General features: G+C 36.1%; 1 protein-coding gene across 2 annotated transcripts in view; it reads left to right on the forward strand.

Moving 5' to 3' along the window:
• The window catches only part of PLCL2 (phospholipase C like 2), a 98,696-nt gene that overhangs the window by 57,725 nt on the left and 20,403 nt on the right, over positions 1–20,568 (forward strand). For both annotated transcript variants that reach the window (XM_064704587.1, XM_064704588.1), the window contains exons 3-4: positions 1,543–1,746; positions 16,933–17,008. In XM_064704587.1, coding sequence (XP_064560657.1) covers positions 1,543–1,746; positions 16,933–17,008 — 280 coding nt within the window. The remainder of the gene's footprint in view (positions 1–1,542; positions 1,747–16,932; positions 17,009–20,568) is intronic.

Here is a 20,568-nt window from a genome sequence, read left to right on the forward strand (position 1 = left end):
CTTACATATTAATCACTGATAAAAGTATAACATGGATGATTGAACTGGATGTGATGTTACATGTTTAAGTTACTAAACAGTATAAGAAACAGTCTCTGGATATAGAATTGGAAGTCCAAAGGCAGGAGTTACTGTAGTAGTACATATTAGTCCTGTCCTCCTGTCATTAATGAATATATACAATCCCTGGGTCCTCGTTAACCTCTCTGTAAAATGGTTGTTCTTAATGGCTTATCTCAAGCCAAAAAGCCATGTACTTATCTTGAGCAAAATCTGTTTGAATGGATTTCCCAGTGTCTGTCTCTTGAGCTGTGTAATTATTGTGTCATTGAAGTGTACATCAGTTGATAAAAGACATTTCTGTTTCCTGGACATTTACTAAAAGTACACTCTAAGTGACTGGGTAGGTGCAATTTCGTGTTCACAGAATTTTGCATGAATATGCTATGCATACATACTTGCAAGTCTGCTTTGGTATTTTGTCTGATAAAGGGAGAGCAAAATATTTTACATTTGATTCCTGTTTGAGTTAAGGTTGGCATTATGTCTTTCATAATGTCTTTCATGGAGACATGTCCACAAGAGTCTTACCATGCCAGCAAGATGGAAAGATAGTTTGGATTAAAGTGAAAATTTGTACCAGATACTCTGCCTGGGTGCAACATGAGAGAAAGGAGCACTGAGCACATTTGTAACTTAAATATACCATATTTCCATTTTTATTTCCTACAGGAACACAAACTCCAGACCTGCCATAGATCACCAGTTCCCAATTGGTACAAAAATCCTGAATTCTGTACAGTGCTGACAATATTCCCATCATAGAATGTCAGTGGCTACTTGGAGTCACACTGTATTTCCAATGCTGTAAACTTTCTTCAAGTTTAAACTTATGACATTATATTCTACCATACTGGATATAAAATATGACTTAAAAAGTCTTAGGGAAAGGTACAGAATCAGTATTTAAGTTAAGGTACCTTAAAAAATTCACTTAAGTGTGGCTCTGTGATAGGAATACTTCAATAGTGGAGTGCTGGGTTTGTGAATTGCACCAAATGGGAGCCTGCAGATCCACAGCATGTCTGGGCTGTAGTTCAGGTATGTTTAAAGTTACAAATGTGCTGAATTCCTCCTTCTGCTTCACTTTGCTTAATTGGGACATTCAGCATCTAATATTTTTTTCACTTGGTAGCATTTAAAAAATGTCTTGAAAATTTTCAAAATATATAACCACTATGTTTTAGAATCTGTTTATTTCCACAGTTAATGTTAGCCATGATAGAAAGGAGATATGCTTGTTCTAAATAGATGTTTTTTTTCTGTAGCATGTACTGCATTCCTTGAAATTTTAACATTTTTGTAAAATGTATGTGTAATATTGGTTGGTTTCAAAAATGCCAGTTCTTCAGGCAAAAGCTGTGGTAATTGTAGCACAACCATTGTAGCTCAAGTATAACAGTGAAATATTTTATCCTGAAATAACAAGACTTTAAATTTCATATTTAACTGTAAAGGAAACTCTTTCTTTCCTTTTTGCAGAATGCAGTAGTTTCATTCAAAGAATTATGTGGCCTCTCTCCTGTAGCAAATCTTATGCAGTGCATTTTGGCAGTGTCTATGCACTTGGTTGGGCCTGATAATACACCCTTGGTAGTAGTGAATCTCAATGATCAGTATCCAACTATGGAGCTCCAAGGGATCGTTCCAGAGGTCTTGAAAAAGATTGTAACAGCATATGAAATGGTGAGTAGTTTTTTGTGGTTGTCTTATATTGTCTGTTTGAAAGACTTTAAATGCATATTTAATATACTGTACCATGCTTGTTTTAAAACCTGTGACTTCCTATTTTAACTTGTAACTTCCTATTTTGTGCTTCGTTACTTGTGCTTGAGTTATTCCCATGAATGTACAGCAATTGGAAGTGTTTTTATACAGAGTAAAACATAGATATTATTGATATACTGCGTGCAAACCTGTGCTTGTACTCCTCAGAAGGTAAAGTGGTTATTGTCAAGAGGATTTAACATGAAGAAGAGGATCTATTGATTTACCTGTTTTTCAGTAGTTTGAAACTTACTTTGTATCTATAAACCTCTTACTACTTTACATCTTCCACTTGGGGGACCTTGGTTTATTTTGGCTTTGGATCAACATCGAATACAAAAACGTCAGGCACTGCTTTTAGGCATTGTAGTTTTATAAGCACCTTGGCATATAAAATTCTACACATGCTCTTTTATTTTTCTTTTCTCTATCTTTCTTACATATGTCATTTGATTAGCCATTTTTACACATGTAAGCAGCTGTAACATTAACTTCAGACATTATGTTTCAGTAAATACATAAATTGTGTCTTTAGAGACTGGAAATTAAACATGTTGCAGTTAAAAAAGAAGGAATAACTAACACACCAATAAATACTGATTTACATCTGCTTTGCATTAATTTGAAATGTGGAAAAAAGATCAAGAAAAGTTTGATTTGAAATGTCCTCCTTACTGCCACTGAAGTAATGTGGCAGAGTATAATTGATTATTTATTAATTTATTTAATGTTTTCTTTCATGTGATGATGATTTTGCAATAATTTTGTGTGCTAAAATGAGAAACCTTACCTGGCAGCATTGGGTCACTTGCCTGAAAAAAAATGGAGAAAAATTAACCAGTATCCTGTTTCATATACAGCTTGTAAACTGCTTTCAAAGGAAAAGGTAGCTTTAGAATTATGCTATACCAAAGTGAAAAAACCATTCATTGATAATTAGCAACGTAGGCAGAGTTTGTGTAGTTCAGTGGTGTCGTAGATATGACAAAATCTGGTTGCAGTGATAGCAGAGCTACAAGAAGATGGTGCATATCCTCTTAGTGGTGGCTTACAGGATATCGCTGTCACTAGGATGTAAACAAGCTTGGCTGTTGGGATTACAGCTGCAACAAGTAAAGTTCTGTTTCCTTGCTGGAGATGTCTACCTGCAGCTTGTTCTGATGTGGTGGTGCTGATTGTTAGTGACTCAGCTATTCTAGGTCCTTAAAGTCTTAGTTCTAAATCTGGAATACATTTTTTCTTTGAATATCACTTAGACAAAGGTGACTTGTGACTCCAGAAATCTTTACAATCTAAGTTTGCTTTGCTCTTTGCCTCTCACATATGTTTTTTCCCACACACATATTATACTCTATACATGATTTGAATATTTCTGTACTTGAGAAATCTATACTTCACTTATACATGTAAAAGTAGTAGAACATTTATTTACTGGCAAAAAAAGCATTTTTCCATCTTCTTGTCCCTAAAATATAAATACTCAATTTCAAAGAAAGAGTATGATAGTGCTTCTAGCTCTAAATGGTATTGAAGATAAGTAAACTTAAGGTTATTTTAATAAAATATAAGTTATAAGTTAAAATAATGAGATGCATTTAAATTTGTGGCATTTGGCTTTTGCCAATACTCTATTCAGTTTGACATAAGATTTTAGGGAATTAAAATCTGTAGGGTATGCTGGAAAAGGAAGTCAGCCATGGGAGACATATTCCTGTGCTCTTATTTCTGAAAGCACATTGTGAAATACTGGGAGACATCTGTATCGTCCTTTTCTCAAAGAGAGAAGAAGAAATGTGATGGTGTTTAGTTCATAGATGGGTATTTGCTGTAGTGGCAGATGATCAGAATCTGACAGTTTTATGGTTTGGAGGGGGTGGGTTGTATGATTTTGGTTTGTGTTTATATAATGAGCCCTCAAAAGGACAATCTTACCTCATTAGTTTAGACTTGGGATATTTTTGTCACGATTCATTAATACGTGGGTGTAAAATTCCACTTAATAATGAGAGTTCATGCCGAATTGAGAAAGGGCAGATGTACTGACAAAGTAATGATTACCTACTTGTCTTACTTTCTGCTGGCTTAGGCCTCAGTACAGGTCAGAATGATGTAACTCTGTGCTTCCAGGGTGTCAGGTACTCTATGAAATCATGAGGATAAACAAAATAGATTTCAATGTTTATGAAACAAACCTGGATTGGTATATCATAAATGCATGCGTAGGCTGTCACTACCTTGTGTGCCCTCTCAATGTGGCACGTGTAATGGCATTCTCAAGTGTGATTGTTTCAGGTTTATGAATTTTTTTAGTTAATGAAGGGATTCTTATGTGTCAGAAATACTCCTTTTCTATAAAATGATAATAAACATTGAAGATAATATTTAAGATTTTAATTATTCAGAATTTGTTTACACTGGGAGTGCATGAAGAGCTCATTGTTGCTCTGTCAAGTGGGAAAGAATGCAAGACCTTAACAGCAGGACAGTCAGTCCACCTTGATAATTGCAAATAAGTGCAATACGGCAGGGGCAATGGAAAGGAAAAAGTATCTTCGGTGTAACACAGGTTTTTTGAAAGAAACAGTGAGGTAAATGATAATAAAATAATGTGTCAGTAGATATTTGGGGATTTTATCTTTAAACAAATAGCACATAGTGCTTTCTTAAATTATCTGCATTCACTTAATGGAGGAGCTGTTAAGTGATCAAGGCTAGTACTAGTCATGGGTTGAAAAACCCATGTTATAGGAACTGAAGTATCATTTCTGGATAATAAAAACCAAATATATCTAGAAATTTTTGAGAAAGGGAAAAACTGCAGGTGTATTTTTCTTTAACTTCTCCATGCTCCTGAGTATTTTTCGCCCTACCATCTTTTCACTGTTTAACAATGTTTTATTTTTCCCTCTTGTTCATGAACTTCAGCTTCCTTTATGTGATACTTCAGCATGCACTCTGTTGGTGTCATCACACCCATCACTGATCAGTGCTGCAGACTGAAGCTTGGAGTTAAGGCAAGTGCCTCTTCCACACCATTGCATGTTTTTAAAAATGTCTTATAACCTTTAAGATAAAAAGTAAGTAAACCTTAAAAGTTATACTATGGCAAGAGAAAAAAAAATTATCTCACCCTCAGTCTGCAGCATTATTCAGTGATGATATAAGAGCACTTCAGAGGTATCCTAGAGTAGCATACAAATAAAGCCAGATACTGTTGAGAACTTGGCTCTCCGTTTGCCCTTAGTGGTGGATGAAGTGTCCCATTTGCTGAGGATAGGGTTTTCTGGACTTTGCAAGCAGGCATTTACTTCTAGGAGAAAAACTAACAAGGAACAGGCAGATAACTGTACCTGTGTGAAAAATCAGTAGTGCTGCTACAGTAATTAGCATTTGATGTTATTAAATCCTAATTAGATAATGCTGCTAGTTCCATAGTTTTCAGTTTATGGAGTGATTTTCAATTTTTTTTTTTAGATTTTGAGGTGATTTTGTAATTCAGAATGTCTACAGAATTGGGGTATAAGTCTGTACTTGATTTAAAAGAAATCAAACAAGATGAATAGATTTTGTATATACACCCTAGGGAAGGACATGAAAGCAGGTTGTGTTTATTGGTGGTGAGGGTTGTGAGATAATGAAAATGAGAGGTGTTAGAAGAGAGTGACACTGTTAAATTGGAAAACACCATATCATTGGGGATAAGCAGTGCTGTAGTAAGCTTAAATCCGGTTACCTTATTTTTGGCTCTTTCCAGCTACTGACTCAATAGAGCAGATTGCAGGTGCAGTCATGCAGAAGTTAACTTCATCTTACAGAGCTGGAAATTTCAGCAATGACATCAACTAAATAAGATAGGCTATATTTTGAACTTGAACTGGAAAGCAGATAATTTGACACTATACCTGGTAGAGTTACAGACTGGACTGATACTAATAGGGCTATTAAAAGCCTATCTGAAAAGCACTGATTGTCAAGATTTGGTGAAATATTAGTAATCCTCTCAAACTTCAGCTACTGCTCAAAATTTTAAATATTCTTCACTTTTAAAACTCATCTTGATATTAATATAGATTAATTGAGCAGAGTTTTATTGGGCATGTTGGATTGAACTCCATAATTCTGAAGGAAGCAAAGGGTATATCCATTGCCTCTTTCACAGGGCCTAAGGAAGAGTGATTAGCAGATCTGTTTTGATATACATTTAGTTCATAAAATCTGTATTAGTTTCCTGTTGTTGATGTGGGTCCTTGGTTATGGTTACTGTGCAAATACAGTAAGGAGGATTACAGTTATGCTGTGATTATATATTTGTATCTTGAGAAACAAATAGAGCAAGACTTCTATTTCAACTCAGCCTGCTAATGTGTCAGGGCCATTCAGCTGAGAAGCCTTTGTTCCCCGAATTACCCTTTGAGGTTGCAAACTTCTGGGCAACCAAAAATGCTGGATGCAGTGCTGGTAATTCTCTCCTAAAACTGAGTGAATATGTTGCTTCAACTTGTGCAAAGGCCTAATACTCAGTTTCTGGTTGTGTCAGAGGAGGCTGAGTTCAGTAGCACCAATCTCCTGTAGCAGAACCCAGTCTTTGGATATCACATGGTTTTAAATCACATGCTTAATCACCTGCTTACCACTTGCATTGTGCACTTGAAGAAAATTCAGATTTATCCATATAGTGCCTTTCCTGAGGAGTGTGTGACTGGCATAGACCATGATAGCTGTGGTCTAAGCCCAGCTGGTTCAGAATGTTGTCCTTGAGCCCATGACTTTGAAGTCAAGCTCCATGAGTTTTCCATGTTACAATTTACCTCTTAGCATTTTCTGGATTATGAAGAAGAGAATTTAATGCTTTGTGCAAAAGGTTGAAAAGCTATTATTCCTTGCTTTTATACTTGAGAGCATAACTACATAAAACAAAACAAAAAGATAAAAGAAGTAGTCAAAAGAACAGACATCACAGACACTAAAGATACCGCCTGGGGAGTTTGAAGTAAATATGTACCACATATCAAAAAACACTTGAGGAGACCAACATGGAGGAGGTTCTCATGAAAATAAGGCATCTTCCAAATAGCTGAAGTCATGTGCAAATGGGGAAGATAGGATTCATATTTAACCCTGCCATGGTTAAGTAAGAAATAAAAGAGAACTGACAGTGAAGAATTAAAAAAATGATCTGCATAGATTTAAAAATAACAGTAACCTCTTTTCTGAAAAAGCAGAAACAGAAGTCAGTCAAAGATTATGCAAGTTCACTAGCTGATCAATGTTTAAAAGAAAGCCCCAGCTAAAGAGGCAAAGCCACAACACTTAATTAGTTTTTGCATCCATATACCTGTGGAGATCAAGGTTTCACATGAAACGCTTCTTTATGAAAGACTAATTGCAGAATTCATCTGTAAGTGAAATGCTAACAGAAGATATTACATAGGAGAGGCAAAAGACTGGTAAAATAATACACCAGAAAGAGGAGATACTAATTTACGAGTTCTGAAAGACCTCAAGAGTTGATGTATCAAAACTGCTAATTGTGTGTATTCTCTCACTTGAAACTGACTATCAAAGTTGTTAGTGTGATACCAGTGTTTTAAGATATTTCCAGGGAAGATGATGAAATTACAGATCAGACAGGCTGACATCTGTACTGTGAAAATGGGTAGAAACTGTTTTGAAGAGGAAAATTAGAGGAAACATGGAGAAATGTGTCATGTTGAGGAAGAGTCAGTACAGCTTTTATAAAATGAAGGGCTCATTAATCCCTTGGAGTTCTTTGATGTCAAAAAGCATGTAGACACAGCAGATCAGTCTGGTTAGATTTTCAAAAGCATTTGACAAAGTTTCCTTTCAAATGCTCATATTAAAATAAAGTTACCATTAAATTTTTAGACTTTTAAAGTTATTAGATCTTTTCTGATAGCTAAAGTGAATGTTGGACTCAACCTGGTGCTCCAGCAGTAAAAGAGCTGTTAAAGACAGTTGCTTGTGTTGATTTTTGCATTAAGGGTGTGTTTTTCCAGTAAGTGGATTAGAGATAGTAGGTATATCTCCTGCTTCTTTGATCCAGCTCAAGTAGCTAAGCACTCTGGAAGCTGTATGAATTAATGCTGCCCCCAGATTTGCAAAGATCATCGAGGTGTGAGGTATGTAGCTTAGACTTCCAACAACTTTCTCAATCTTAGTGGTAGATTATTATAATGTGTGTTAAAACAGTGAGTTTCAGAGTTGGCAACACAAATGCAGTATTTAAATTGTGATAACACACAGTGTCTCGCTGTTTCCATTATTGCCTCTGACTTTCTACAGTATTGCTTACTTTCATTATCAGTCTCTGCAGAATAGAACTGTCTTTATTTAAGTAATAAATGGATATAGTTTGATGGTGAAGAGATCTAAGGAAAAACATCCATCATTCATTGCAATTTAATATTGCAAATAGCCCAGGTAATGGTTTTTACCATGTTTAATAAATTATAGTAATTGTAGATCCTGGTTTTTGAGATTAATTGAAATAGTTACTGATTGTGTGGCTGTTAGCCTGTCATAAAAACTGAAAACAAAGCATTCATGGAAAATATAGTGAATTGCTTGGACACTTTCTTCAGAAAGAGTTGTGCTGCTTATTATCAGTTTTTATTTTCCTGTTTTATAACAACATGAAGGTTGTAATTATGCTTCCAAAAACAGAGCTGCAGATGATAACCTTAGCTTATGCTGGGCTTTTTCAGTCCACAAAGCAAATGTCTAATTTTGGGTACTCAAGGCTCCAGTGCCAAATGTTGTAAAGTATGAGCTGCTTTGCATTGATTGAAAAGCTCTGATAATGACAATGTAATGCTTCTGTGAAGTCAAGATTTCTGCATTTCTTTTTGAGAGCATGGATGGTGAAGCTTTTTGTATCCTCTCACTAATCCCATTATGTCTAATGGCTGACTCACAGAATTCATAAGAGCATAAAATAATACGGCTACTCAGGAAGAGGAGAGCGTGTTGCTTTCTGGCCTGCTTTAATGTAGTCCAATGAAATGTTTATGGAAGAGCATAAAAATAGGTCAGATGCAGAGCAACTTCTCATATGTATTACATATTTCCAATAGGAGTTCTCTTTCTCAATAAATTTTAAATTTGATGTTTGTCTTTTTGATTCCATCTCTGTGAAAAAGAAATTGTGGCTATGAGAGCTGCTACTGATAGTTCTCATTTCAGAAATAACCTGTGAACTACCTATGAATTTTTTTACACAGATGCTAGATTTTGCTTCTTATACAGATAGAGGATATTTGAATTTCATATACATGTCCTTATTTATTGTCCACTTTTCACATGGTTTTTCATTCTATCAGCTTTAGTTTTAAAATTATGAAAATAATTTTGCTACAAAACCCAGATTGTCAGGAAAGTGAAAAGCAGTGACTATTGTATTTAAAAAGGGCTTATTGTCCTTGGGTACATAGTTCAGAAGAGAGCTGCTGATTATTATATTTACTCTTATCTTCAACCTAGTCTTTCTCATAGACTTGACTCATGAGGAATTAAGAGCAAATAGTTCTCTTTAATGGAGGACTTGTGGACTGTTTGTTCCTTTGGTAGATTTTCTTAAACTGGGGGAAATGAATTAATTTTGGAATGCCGCAGAGTTAAGAACAGATTATGTCCTATTTTTTCTCAGGCCTACAAGAATTAGTTTTGGTAAGTGGATTTCATATCTTATATCTTTTGATCCTGCAAAGTATTATGGCATAATCTTGTCTTGCTTCTTTCTGAAGAAAGAAATAATTTTCCATGTATGTGTTTTCTAGAATATAAAACATTTCAAAAAGAGATGAGAGAGGAAAGGTAGGCTGAAAAGTTAGACTATGAAACTATGAGTCTGTTCCTATGTTTTTTCCACTTAAATGGATAAACTGCCACTGTCAGGTACAGCATTACATTTTTATCATAATATGCCAATGAATTCAGTAAGCATAAGGGAAATTTCATCTGCTTTTTTGTTTTTGGCTTTTTTTTTTTTTTTTGGAAGAAGGCAGTGGTTTTAAAGTCTAAATAGAAACATAATACCTGATTATATCATAACATGAGTTATTCTTGAGGGGAGATGACCCTTCCCCTCTGTTCAGTGCTGCTGAGGGCACACCTGCAGTGCTGTGTCCTGTCCTGGGTTCCCCAGCACGAGGGAGGCATGGATGTGCTGAAGAGTCCAACAGAGGGCCACTAAGCTGATGGAGCATCTCCTACACAGAAAGGCTGGGAGAGCTGGGACTATTTAGTCTGGGGAAAAGAAGGCTGAGGGGGATCTTATCAATGTGTATGAATGCCTGAGGAGAGGGTGCAGAGGCCAGAGAGAGGCCACTTCCATTGGTGCCCAGTGACAGGAGAAAAGGCATGAAATGAAAACCAGGGGGCTCTGTCAGAACATCAGGTTACACTTTTTGACTGTAAGGGTGACTGAACACTGGAACAGGTTGCCCAGAGAGATTGTGGAGTCTCCAGCTTTGGAGATACTCAAAAGCCATCTGGACATGGCCCTGGGCAGCCAGCCATGGTAAGTGGCCCTGCATGAGCAGGGGGATTTGGACCAGATGACCTTCTGAGGTCCCTTCTAACTTTAAATCTCTCTGCTTCTCTGCTGAATTTATTTTCTTGTACAGCTGAAGAAATATTTTCTAACTTAGACAATAAATTTGCTAAAAACCTTACTGCTTTGAAGGAAATTTGATTTGATATGATGAATCCTCTGTGTGTAGAGAAGTATCAGTTAGCAGCTTGATTTTCTTACCTTGGTACTTTGGACTGTATTTGGATAGGAGAAAGATTACCTTTGGTTTGTAGAGCTGTGAACTTTCTGTGCAAAACCACACCTGATTTTTATCTATAAAGATGTTATTATTGATTGCTGTTTTGAGCCAGAAAGTTCAGTTCTTTTGACTGGAGATGTCAACTTTACTATAATTCTTTTTTACATAGGGTCGTTTAGGTTGGAAGGCACCTCTGGAGATCATCTAACCCCACCCCCTGCTCCAAGCAGGATCAGACAGAGCAGGACTGTGTCAGGTTGGCTGTTGAATATCACCAAGGGTGGAGACTCCACAGTCAATCTGGGAAACCTCTTGCAGTGTTTGACCACCTAAGATTCCCCCTGAGCCTTCTCTGCTCCAGGATGACCAGTCCCAGCCCTCTTAGCCTCTCCTCATATAAAAGATACTCCCAGGTCCTTAAATCTCTGTGAGTTTGTGCTGGGCAGTACTCCATATATTTCTTGTACTGAAAAACCCCAAACTGGGATGAATGCTGCAGCCGTGGCCTCACAAGAAAGAGATGGGATAAACTCAGCATGGGTTTACAAAAGGGAAATAAGGCTTAGCCAATGTGTGGCCTTCTACAATGTGGTGACAGGCTTGGCAGAGCAGAGGAAAGCTGTGAATGGTTTTTCTTCGTAAAGTCGACTTCTCTTGTTTATGGTGGTCCTGTCAGAAGTTGGATGTTTCAGAATTCTTTCAGTGTGATGTCCACACTTAGGAACAGCTAGAACACAATTAATTTGAGTTGTGAGGTTTGCAATGGGATTTTATAGCGATTTCCTTTCTTACTTGCTATAACACCATTCTTCTCCAGCAGCACATACAGTTTAAAACAACTCCTAATGCAGCTGCAAGGCAAGCTGACCATGGCAGTTGTCTAAGAACACTTCTTCTGCTTGTTCCAGTGCCCCAACAAAGATACCTTTTGGTGCACTGACATTGAATGCTGGACTGCTTGGGTACAATTTTTACAGGCATTCAAGTAGAGCTGACCATGAGGTCCTGGTACCTATGATGGTTCTTGGGGGCAAAGAGTTTATAAGGAGTCCCTACCAGAGTTCCTTTCCTTGATGTTACTGCTTGGGGCAATGGTAGCAGCTTCTGATCCTCACTGTGTAACACTTCTTTTGAAGTGGTGCAGATGCTGTTAGCAGTTTGGAATGCCTTGTGTTTGGTTTCCTATTTTTGTGAAGTGCTGTTTGATAATGGTGCTATTTGTACAATCTTGGGCTTAATAAAATGTCTGGAAAATGCAAATTACATGTTTATTACTGCTGTTAAGAGCTCCAGTTTGGCTTCTGAATACTAAAGATACATACATTTATTAGAAATGGTGTAGTTTGTGATTTCAGAAATATATCTAATATGTAGAGGTTTGGATGAAAATAGAATGTGAGTGCCATTTTAATGAAGATTTGATTTATACCTACTGTAAGTATGGTTTCAGGTTTGCTGTTGGAATATAGGTTTAGCAGTATTGGCAACACATTTACAGATGTTGAAATTTAAATGTGTGGTGTGCTTTTCTTGCTAAAAATAACATTCATCCTTGGTATTGCAATTGTGTCAGTGAAGGTGTTTTCTCTCACTGTTTCATCAGCCAGACACAGTTTATAATTGGTTGATTTTTCCATTTTAAAATACAGCTGATGTCTTGTGTGCTACCAACCAGTTCCACACTGGAAGATTGGGTAAATCCTGGGGGTTTTGAAAGATTTCTTTCCCAAGGCCTATGTTAAATGTGATATTTAAAATATTTACAGTTGAGTTCATTTACATATTTTCCACAAGTTGGGGGTATAAACAGAATGTTTTATCTTCTACCAGAAGACCTGTCTGTGTGAGCCTGGTAGAAGTAGATCTTCTTCAAATTAGCTGAAATTAAAGAAATGGTTTCAAATACATGCATATGTACATACATGTGAGCACTTGCATTGACCTACGTAGTGTTAGTTCATAGCACTTAACTCTTTCATAAAGCAATAAATAAGACAACAAACTTTGAAACATACCTAAAGGATAGTCTAGACATTTATATATATAATTTTAAGTAACCATCTTAATGGGAGAGTTCTGTTTTGCTGAGAAGGAGGATAGATTTTTTTCAGTAAATGAGTTTTTCATTTGGTTTGTGAGGACAGCATCACATAAGGTATGAACTGTTAACAATGCAGTTCCATCTGTTTGAAGCAACAATTGTGATTTCTAACCATCATCATTGGCTTTTTAAGGTAGCAGCAATGTATATAATTATACAGGTCTCCAATCCTCATTGAGAATTCTGGACTAATCATATAGTGCTTACTTCTGAACAACAACAATAATAATAACTACTTAATTTTTAAAACATCTTTCTTGACATTCATCCATTTGTTAGAATAACTAGGTAAAATGCTTGCATGATTTAACCAATAGAGTTTGAAGAATATAACAAATAGATCAAACTATTAACTTGGCCTCTGCAAAAGTGTGATGACTTCAAGGCTATAAAGCATACAATTCTGCATTTCCTGTTTTCCACTGACCAACAAAAAGAGTAGGATAGTCCAGTCTGAAATGAGCACCTGAGAAGTTCTCTGGTCATGCTGAGGTTGGACTGTGGTGGTGGGGTGGGAGTTGAAAGGGGAGTTGAAGCAATTTCAGCATTATATAAGTTCTATATTTAAAATAAATTTTTGGATATTTTGAATCTTTGCTTCCAGAAAAAAGGCAACATAGGTTAGAATTGAATCAGTATTGTAAGAGGCTTGCTAGAAAATACAGCTTACTAAACTTCATGTAGCATGTGTTCTTTTCTTGAATATGCATGGGGAATTTGCAATACATTTTTAATGATCAGGTGGCAACTGGTTCTTCCCTATTTGTTTCCATTTCTCTTTCCAGATTTGTCACTGGTAATATTCTAGAAGTTAGATGTGGTTAGAAAATAGCTGCTTATTGATTGCCTTGTTCAATATTGACTAGTTCAGTGTAGAGCAGATTTTACCTGGTCTTTCTACTCAATTTCCATGACTAATTTGCGTTGAGATTTCCATGTCTTACTCTGCTGCAGACATCGTGGTTTTCACACTGAAGCTCCTCCTCACTCATCATTTTCTATTTCATTTTTATATCGATCACACATATACATACCAGTATATTTAGATTAATTTTCTGTTTAAATATAGGCATTTATACATAGTTGTTCCATATGCTGTGTCTGCCAGAAGTCTTTCAGTCTCTGTGAATGTCTACATAAGTGCTTTCATGAGGTTAAAACTTTGGCTTGAACACTAGAAAGAATTCATATGTTCAAACACTCCATAGGAGTAATTTAACAAATAGCTGAATCCATACTAAAATATGACTGTGTGGTGTAGAGCAATGTAAGAATAAAATTATAATGAACTAATAGTATTAGTTTATTAATCAAGCACAGCTAGAAGGTGACACCTACTCATGCACACAGCATACTGCTCCATTATTTTCTTAGGGAGGGACATTTGAAAATTGGGGTGTTCCATAACAGTGATTGAATGGTAGTGGCAGTCAACCCCTGAATTATTGCTAGCTCAGCCAGTTTTGCTCTGCAGTGCTGTTAATCTTAAATACAGCTTTGTATGTATTTTAGAGACCAAAGATAATGAAAGTAACTGTTACTAGTCTTGATAATCTAAAAGTGGATATTAGAATAATTTCTGCCACATGAAATGCATTGCCATTCTTCTTCAGAAGTTGCAAAGAGGGTATTCCTTTTGATCATAGGGTATTTACTAGCTTTCCATACTGGAACTGTGAAATATGAAATTGGCATGTTATTATAAATTCTCCAGTGTTAGCCTGACCATGATGAAAGAGCACTAATACAGTGATTAGTTTTTTTCCTTTCATCTGCAGAATCAGTAAAACTTTCTTCTTTTGTCAATACAGAAAGTAAACAAAAAAGCAGTAATGTAAGCATTTTTATTCATCTTAGAATTCTCTTATTTCTGAAAATCAGTGCAGCATCTCAAAGTAAGTTTTCTAATCAGCTGAGACTTGTTCTCCACTGCTTTTAAATTATCTGATATTCATGTAGGCCATACAAAGGAAGCAGAGCAGGTAGATATGCTCTGTGTCTGGAATAGGACCTAACTGAGATAACTTAGAAATTATGTTATTAAACACATGGGGTCAGGAAAACAGTGTAGGACAGTTGTAATATTTCTTACAATTCCTTCAAAACAAACACCTTGAACAGGCAGCATAGTTGTTCTCTTTGTTTATGAACTCCAATCAAAAGAGTGCTCAGGTGAAAGGACTCATATTGATAGGGAGTCCCTCTCTAGTCCTTAGTATTGTGTATTAGCACCCCAGAAAAGCCCAAGAGTCATATGTGCTCAGCGTTTCATTTTTCAAGGTGATTGTCAATTCAGAAAAACCTGCTTTACGGTTTTCTTTCAGCCAGTTAGCAAAATAACATCAGCTATTGGAAGTATACAGCTGACATCAGCTGTGTTTTGGTTCTCCCCATTTAAGTTCATTGCAGAAACAAATGTGTTATGTGACATATGTATTGAAACAGGTAAATCCTTGCCTGTCAAGCAAATTTACTGTGATCTTATTTCAATTTGTGAGTTCTGTTTTAGAGACTGAATAGTAATGAAACAAAGTGAAATGGGGCTTTCTCCTTGACTGATTAAGAATAGTCAGTTTGCAGTGCTCCCTATGTGGGTGAAATATAGTATTCTCTTACTTAAATTGTCTTCAATTTGTTACACTTAAATAGTAATCAGCATAATTCTATTTATAGGTAGTTTTTGCTTGAGTGAAAATTGATATTTATATTCAAAGAACAATCCAGTTTAAACTGTGGTAAGCTAAAGTTTTTCATTTGCAGCTTAGCAACCTGATCACATTATTTTTGCTTCATATATTCTAATTTACATCTATTTAAAGCAACCCCGACAACAGACATAATAAGTAGATACTTTAAAAAGAGATAAATTGGGATGTGAGGATTAAATTAAATTATCCAGTATGATGACCTCCATGTACTCTAAAGTTGCTTTTTCACATGCTGTTGGTGTGTAGCAAGTAAAAATTCATGGTTTGCATCATTTTCTTTATTGGCTCAAACCGAAATAATAGAAATAGAACTAGAATTATTTTTAAATGCTTTGTCATTTGTTTAAACCAGATTTTTGTGCAGCTGACAGTTACAGAAGCCTGTAGAGTAGTTTGTCTGTGCAGGTGTTTTTCCTCCTCACTTGCTTGCACACTTGTCACGATCAAAAATCTGAGACTTGCTTGCCTGCTTCTCAAAATTGATTTCTGCCTTACTTGGAGAAATGTTCAGAAAAACAGCCCCAATGTCATTCAGCTGGAGAAGGCTCCTTCTAATATGTGTGAGGGAGTCATGCCTCTTACAGTAATTTTTCTCTGAGGAGCAGTGTTAGAGAGGTTTGGGCTTTTTTCCCCTGTAACATTCCTTTTTTCCTGTAGCATGCTTTTATGAGGAGGATTGTTCCTTCTCATAAAAGCAAATGGTGGTCTCCTAAGGAAAAGCAAGTTCCACATGAACACCCACATAAGTAACATGTCAAAAATGTAGTCATTGTTTTAGTGGAGAGAAAATTGTCTGCTTGAGTGGAAAGCAGAGACGTCAGTGGGGAAGGTGAGAAGCAAAGTTGTTACTTCTCAGTACATACCCTAGGCTGAAAATTCTGCATGGTTCCATCTTAGTGCATTCAGCTGGGATTCCCTGAAAGGCTTTTTGTTTAGAAAGATCAGCTCAAAGAATAATTTATTTTTCCTATCCTCCACTACCAGCCTCAAGTGATTTGTTTTCTTCCATAAAGCATTGTCTCATACATGAGTGCAGGTCTAGCCACAAAAGGGAAAATGTAGAGGAAAAAAATCTGGAAAAGCAGTGGAATGATGCCTAGGAAAAAGGATGCACTGGGTAATGAGTGATCATCATCCTGAATGTTGGAGGGAATGAGGAAGAGGAAAATTGCATCCATGTTATCTCAACCAAGCCACCAAAAGTGAATTGCTGGTTGCATCATTTCCAGTTGCTTTGATAGGCAGTGAACTGTGGAGTAGATGTTTTGCTTCAGTATTCACAGATCCCAGCCCAAAATCATTGTAATTTTTATGCCTTTATTCTATGTCTAGGGCACTGTGCTACCTCATTATAACCAGAAAAAGAAGTGCATTCATTATATTAACAATAAGTATTAGTTAATCAATTTGAGTTCAATTTTAGGCACCATTTACAGATAAAAAAATTTAAGTAAAATTTCAATTTTACTGATATTCTGTATATTTCCATTTATTTTCTCTATAGATGATTCACACCATCAGGACTCTGGTTGAAAATACAGATAGCTTATATGAGAAGATCGTGCAGTGTCAGAAAGCAGGTAAGTACAAGCTGCTTTTAAAAATATTATACAGAACTTGCTGCAATTTTTGTATTTTCCAAAACTTAAAATCAATATTTAACTATAGCAAAAAACCTCCCCCAACAAGCAAAACCGAACAAACAAACAACAAAAAAGCAAAAATACAAAACAAAGATTAGTGTAATACAGGCACATCCATTAAGAGTGGAAAGACATTTCAAATCATAGAAAGCAAAGATTCATAGAATTGCATCTTGAATTTAGAAATTACAAGTGTTTTATACATGGACAGTAGCTTGTCATTATAGTCATTTCCACAAATGAAAACACAAGGTTACAGGAAGCAAAGAGAATGATCTTTCTTCACACTGAAATTTTTTAACCATTTGTTCCTCTTTCTCTATGTGAGAACTTTTCTTCTTTTGATGTGGTAGCTCAGTGTCTTCAAGAGCCTTGGTGAAACTTGAATTGTCAGGAGAACATTGCCTTCTGATAGTTGTGTAACAGTAATTCAGATGTTTGGTTCCTGTATTTCTTTAGATCTGTTGGGTGGATGCCCTTTGGTTCTGTGTTGCTCCCACAAGTTCTCTGAAAAGTTTCCCGTGTCTGATATATATTTGAAATAGATGGTATAAGTACTTCTTGACCCCTTCACAAACTGACCCCTTTTTAATGTGATATTTTGTAACAGTTTTGTCATTGGGGCACAACTGAGTTTTGAAGGTTTCCTGCTTGTTTTGATAGCATGCCTGACCTTGTTGTTTAAACATGCTTGTTTTCTTTTGAACTTTCAACTGTTTTATAAATAATGTTACAAATTTGCTCAAAGTGATGCATCACATTTTGCATCAGAAACAGGAATTCTGCCAAAGACTCTGCCAAAGCATTTACAGAAATATTTTGCGTGACTCAATTGGAACAAAAGCTTTTTATATAAAATACATTTTTATCTGCCTGATATTTAGCATCTTGTAGCTCCCATTATCTTCCATAATTTTGTTCCATTCTTTGATTTGCTTCTCTGCTCTCCTACAAATTCCAGTCCCTTTGTTTTGTTCCTTTTTTCCAAAAAGAAAGAAAGAATGCTCTTGCACCCTCAGCCTTCCTTTACAAACTCCCTCCTGTTAACAGTGCAGCAAGAAAGGCTTACCCACTTGGAATTTGTAGATCTCCTCTTGATTCACAGCATATACTCCTCAGACACTGTGAACTTCAGTCAAACCAAAGGACTGTCAAAATACCTGAAAGTTTTAAGTTGCCCTATTTACTTGAAATTGTCAAACATAAATACCAAACATAAATACCATGAGTGAAAAATATTACTTCACATATCTTATTGATAGATGCAAAGATTTATCAAAAATACTGTGGTGGTTTTGGCTGGGACAGTTTTTTCTTCCTAGTAGCAGGTGTGGGACTGTGTTACAGAGTGCTTTAAAATGGGGCTGATGATGCAGAGATGTTTTTTGTTGCTGCTGAGCAGTGCTCACACAGGATGATGTTTTGCTTTGCTTACGTGCACGGCCTTTGCTTTACCCATTAAAGTGTCTTTATCTCAACCCACAAGTTTTCTCACTTTTACTCTTCTGATTCTCTCCCATCCACCCAGCAGGAGTGAGCAAATGTGCAGCACTTGGTTGCTGGCTGGGGTGAAACCACAGCAGTACCAAACACAGAATGTATTGTGCTGTTGTAAGGATGTTGTTGTATGGTAGACATGTGTGCTTGCTTCTTAAATCATCTCCCAGTTATGTGGTGATAATGTGCTTAAATTTTTTAGTGTCACCAGTGTCTTAAGCAGTTTAGATCCTTGGTTGGAGACAAGGCAAAAGCCAGTTGCCTAAATTTTTTTATTTTATAATTGGTGCTCTTCAGAAAAGGTTGCTTTCTACTACCTTATATGGATTCCTGTAAACTTCCATATATCTTTCTTGAGTCTTACTGCCTTATTTTACATGAAGGACAGTTGGGCCCAGGAATCCTTTGCTTAAGATGCTAAAGACTTAAAGCCTGTGCTAAATAGTGGAGATTTTGATCTCCTTCAAATGAGAACCCTCCAGTGTGATGACATAAGCCTAAGTATGGATTATGTAATAGATCCTGCTATTTAGGGCAGCTTTAGCCCTGCAGGGTCAAGGCATTTTTTTAAGATGAATTAACTTTTAGTATCAATGGGTTTGGAAGATTATCTTATTGATCTCATGATCTCAGCAGATGCTGTTTGAATTACGAGTAAAAGATTATACATTTTCTCATGTAGTTTCTGGATAAGGAGAAAACAAAATCATGCCTTTGTCTGGCCTTTTTTCGTTCTAGGGCTCAAACAGTGTAAAGGCTGCTAAAATAAGAAGTAGACAAGCTGCCAATAAGCAGTAAATTTTTGTTGTCATAACGAGGCTTATAAGAGAATTTTGTTAAAAAGGCAAAGTAGATTCACTCTGTTGAACTGTTTTCTATCTTAAGTTTAATAATAGGACTTTTGGCCTCCTATAGAATTCAGACCTAGTTTGGAAATAAATGCAGTATTATTTCCTTGGTTGATAGCCTTTTGGATAAGTAAAGATACAATTATTGAGATGGCTATTTTCAGAATTCAGGGTTTTTTCTATTAATATTCTCTGAGCACATTTAACTATAAACATCTCTCCTCACTTTGGTTCTTTAAAATGAAATAATATTAAAAACCTCTCTGTTTTATCCATATCAGCATATTAATTTCAGCTCAATACATTGTTATTAGTTAAGTAGTTATTGAAAGTATTTTAGGTACATGAATAATGAAAATATATGGGAACATGATACTGCTTTGCTTCCCTGTGTACTTTTATTCTTTTCAGAGTTACAAAAAATCCACATAACTTCAAGATGATTGTATTGCCATTTATTTTGTTGCTATTAAGCCAGTTAAAGATGCTACAAGAAAATAGAAGCTATGTGCTAAAGGGAATTTCAAGATAATCTGATTCATTCACTGAATCTCTTACAGTGCTAAAATGCTCCTGTATTTCTGCTAGAGTAAAAGTTTGAATGTCCAGGTCACCCTACCCCATTTATAGCCTCCTTTGTACTCAAATCACATAATTCCTGAACTCCTCATTTGAATCTTCCGTTGCATTTTTTGCTTTATAATTCAAATACTGTCTGAGCTCATCCCTGGTTAAATGAGAGAACCATGACTTAGGAATTCATTTTGGTGTTCAGCATTGGAAGCTCAGAAGAATATTCCAAATATTCATTAAATTATGGGGAGCAATAATTACTAAGCACAGCTTGCTGGTGACAAAGAACTACTGAACTTAATTAAAGGTAGATATGACTGGAGTGTTTTTGAGTAACCTGGTGTGATGGAAGGTGTTCCTTCACTTGGCAGAGGGTTTGGATGTAGATGATCTTTAAGGTCCCTTTGAACCTCAAACCATTCTATGATTCTATAATCTTGGGAAATATAAAATCAGTAAGGGTAAATTTATGTGTGTCAGGGAAAATATTGCCTTGACAAAACCTGCAAGGAATGGTCTCTGAGGTTTCTGTTCTAATTCAGAAAATGAAGTTTTTGTATGGAGTTCTAGCTGTGTCAG

This window comes from Zonotrichia leucophrys, chromosome 2 (assembly GCF_028769735.1).
Source record: "Zonotrichia leucophrys gambelii isolate GWCS_2022_RI chromosome 2, RI_Zleu_2.0, whole genome shotgun sequence".
Taxonomy (NCBI): Eukaryota; Metazoa; Chordata; class Aves; order Passeriformes; family Passerellidae; genus Zonotrichia; species Zonotrichia leucophrys.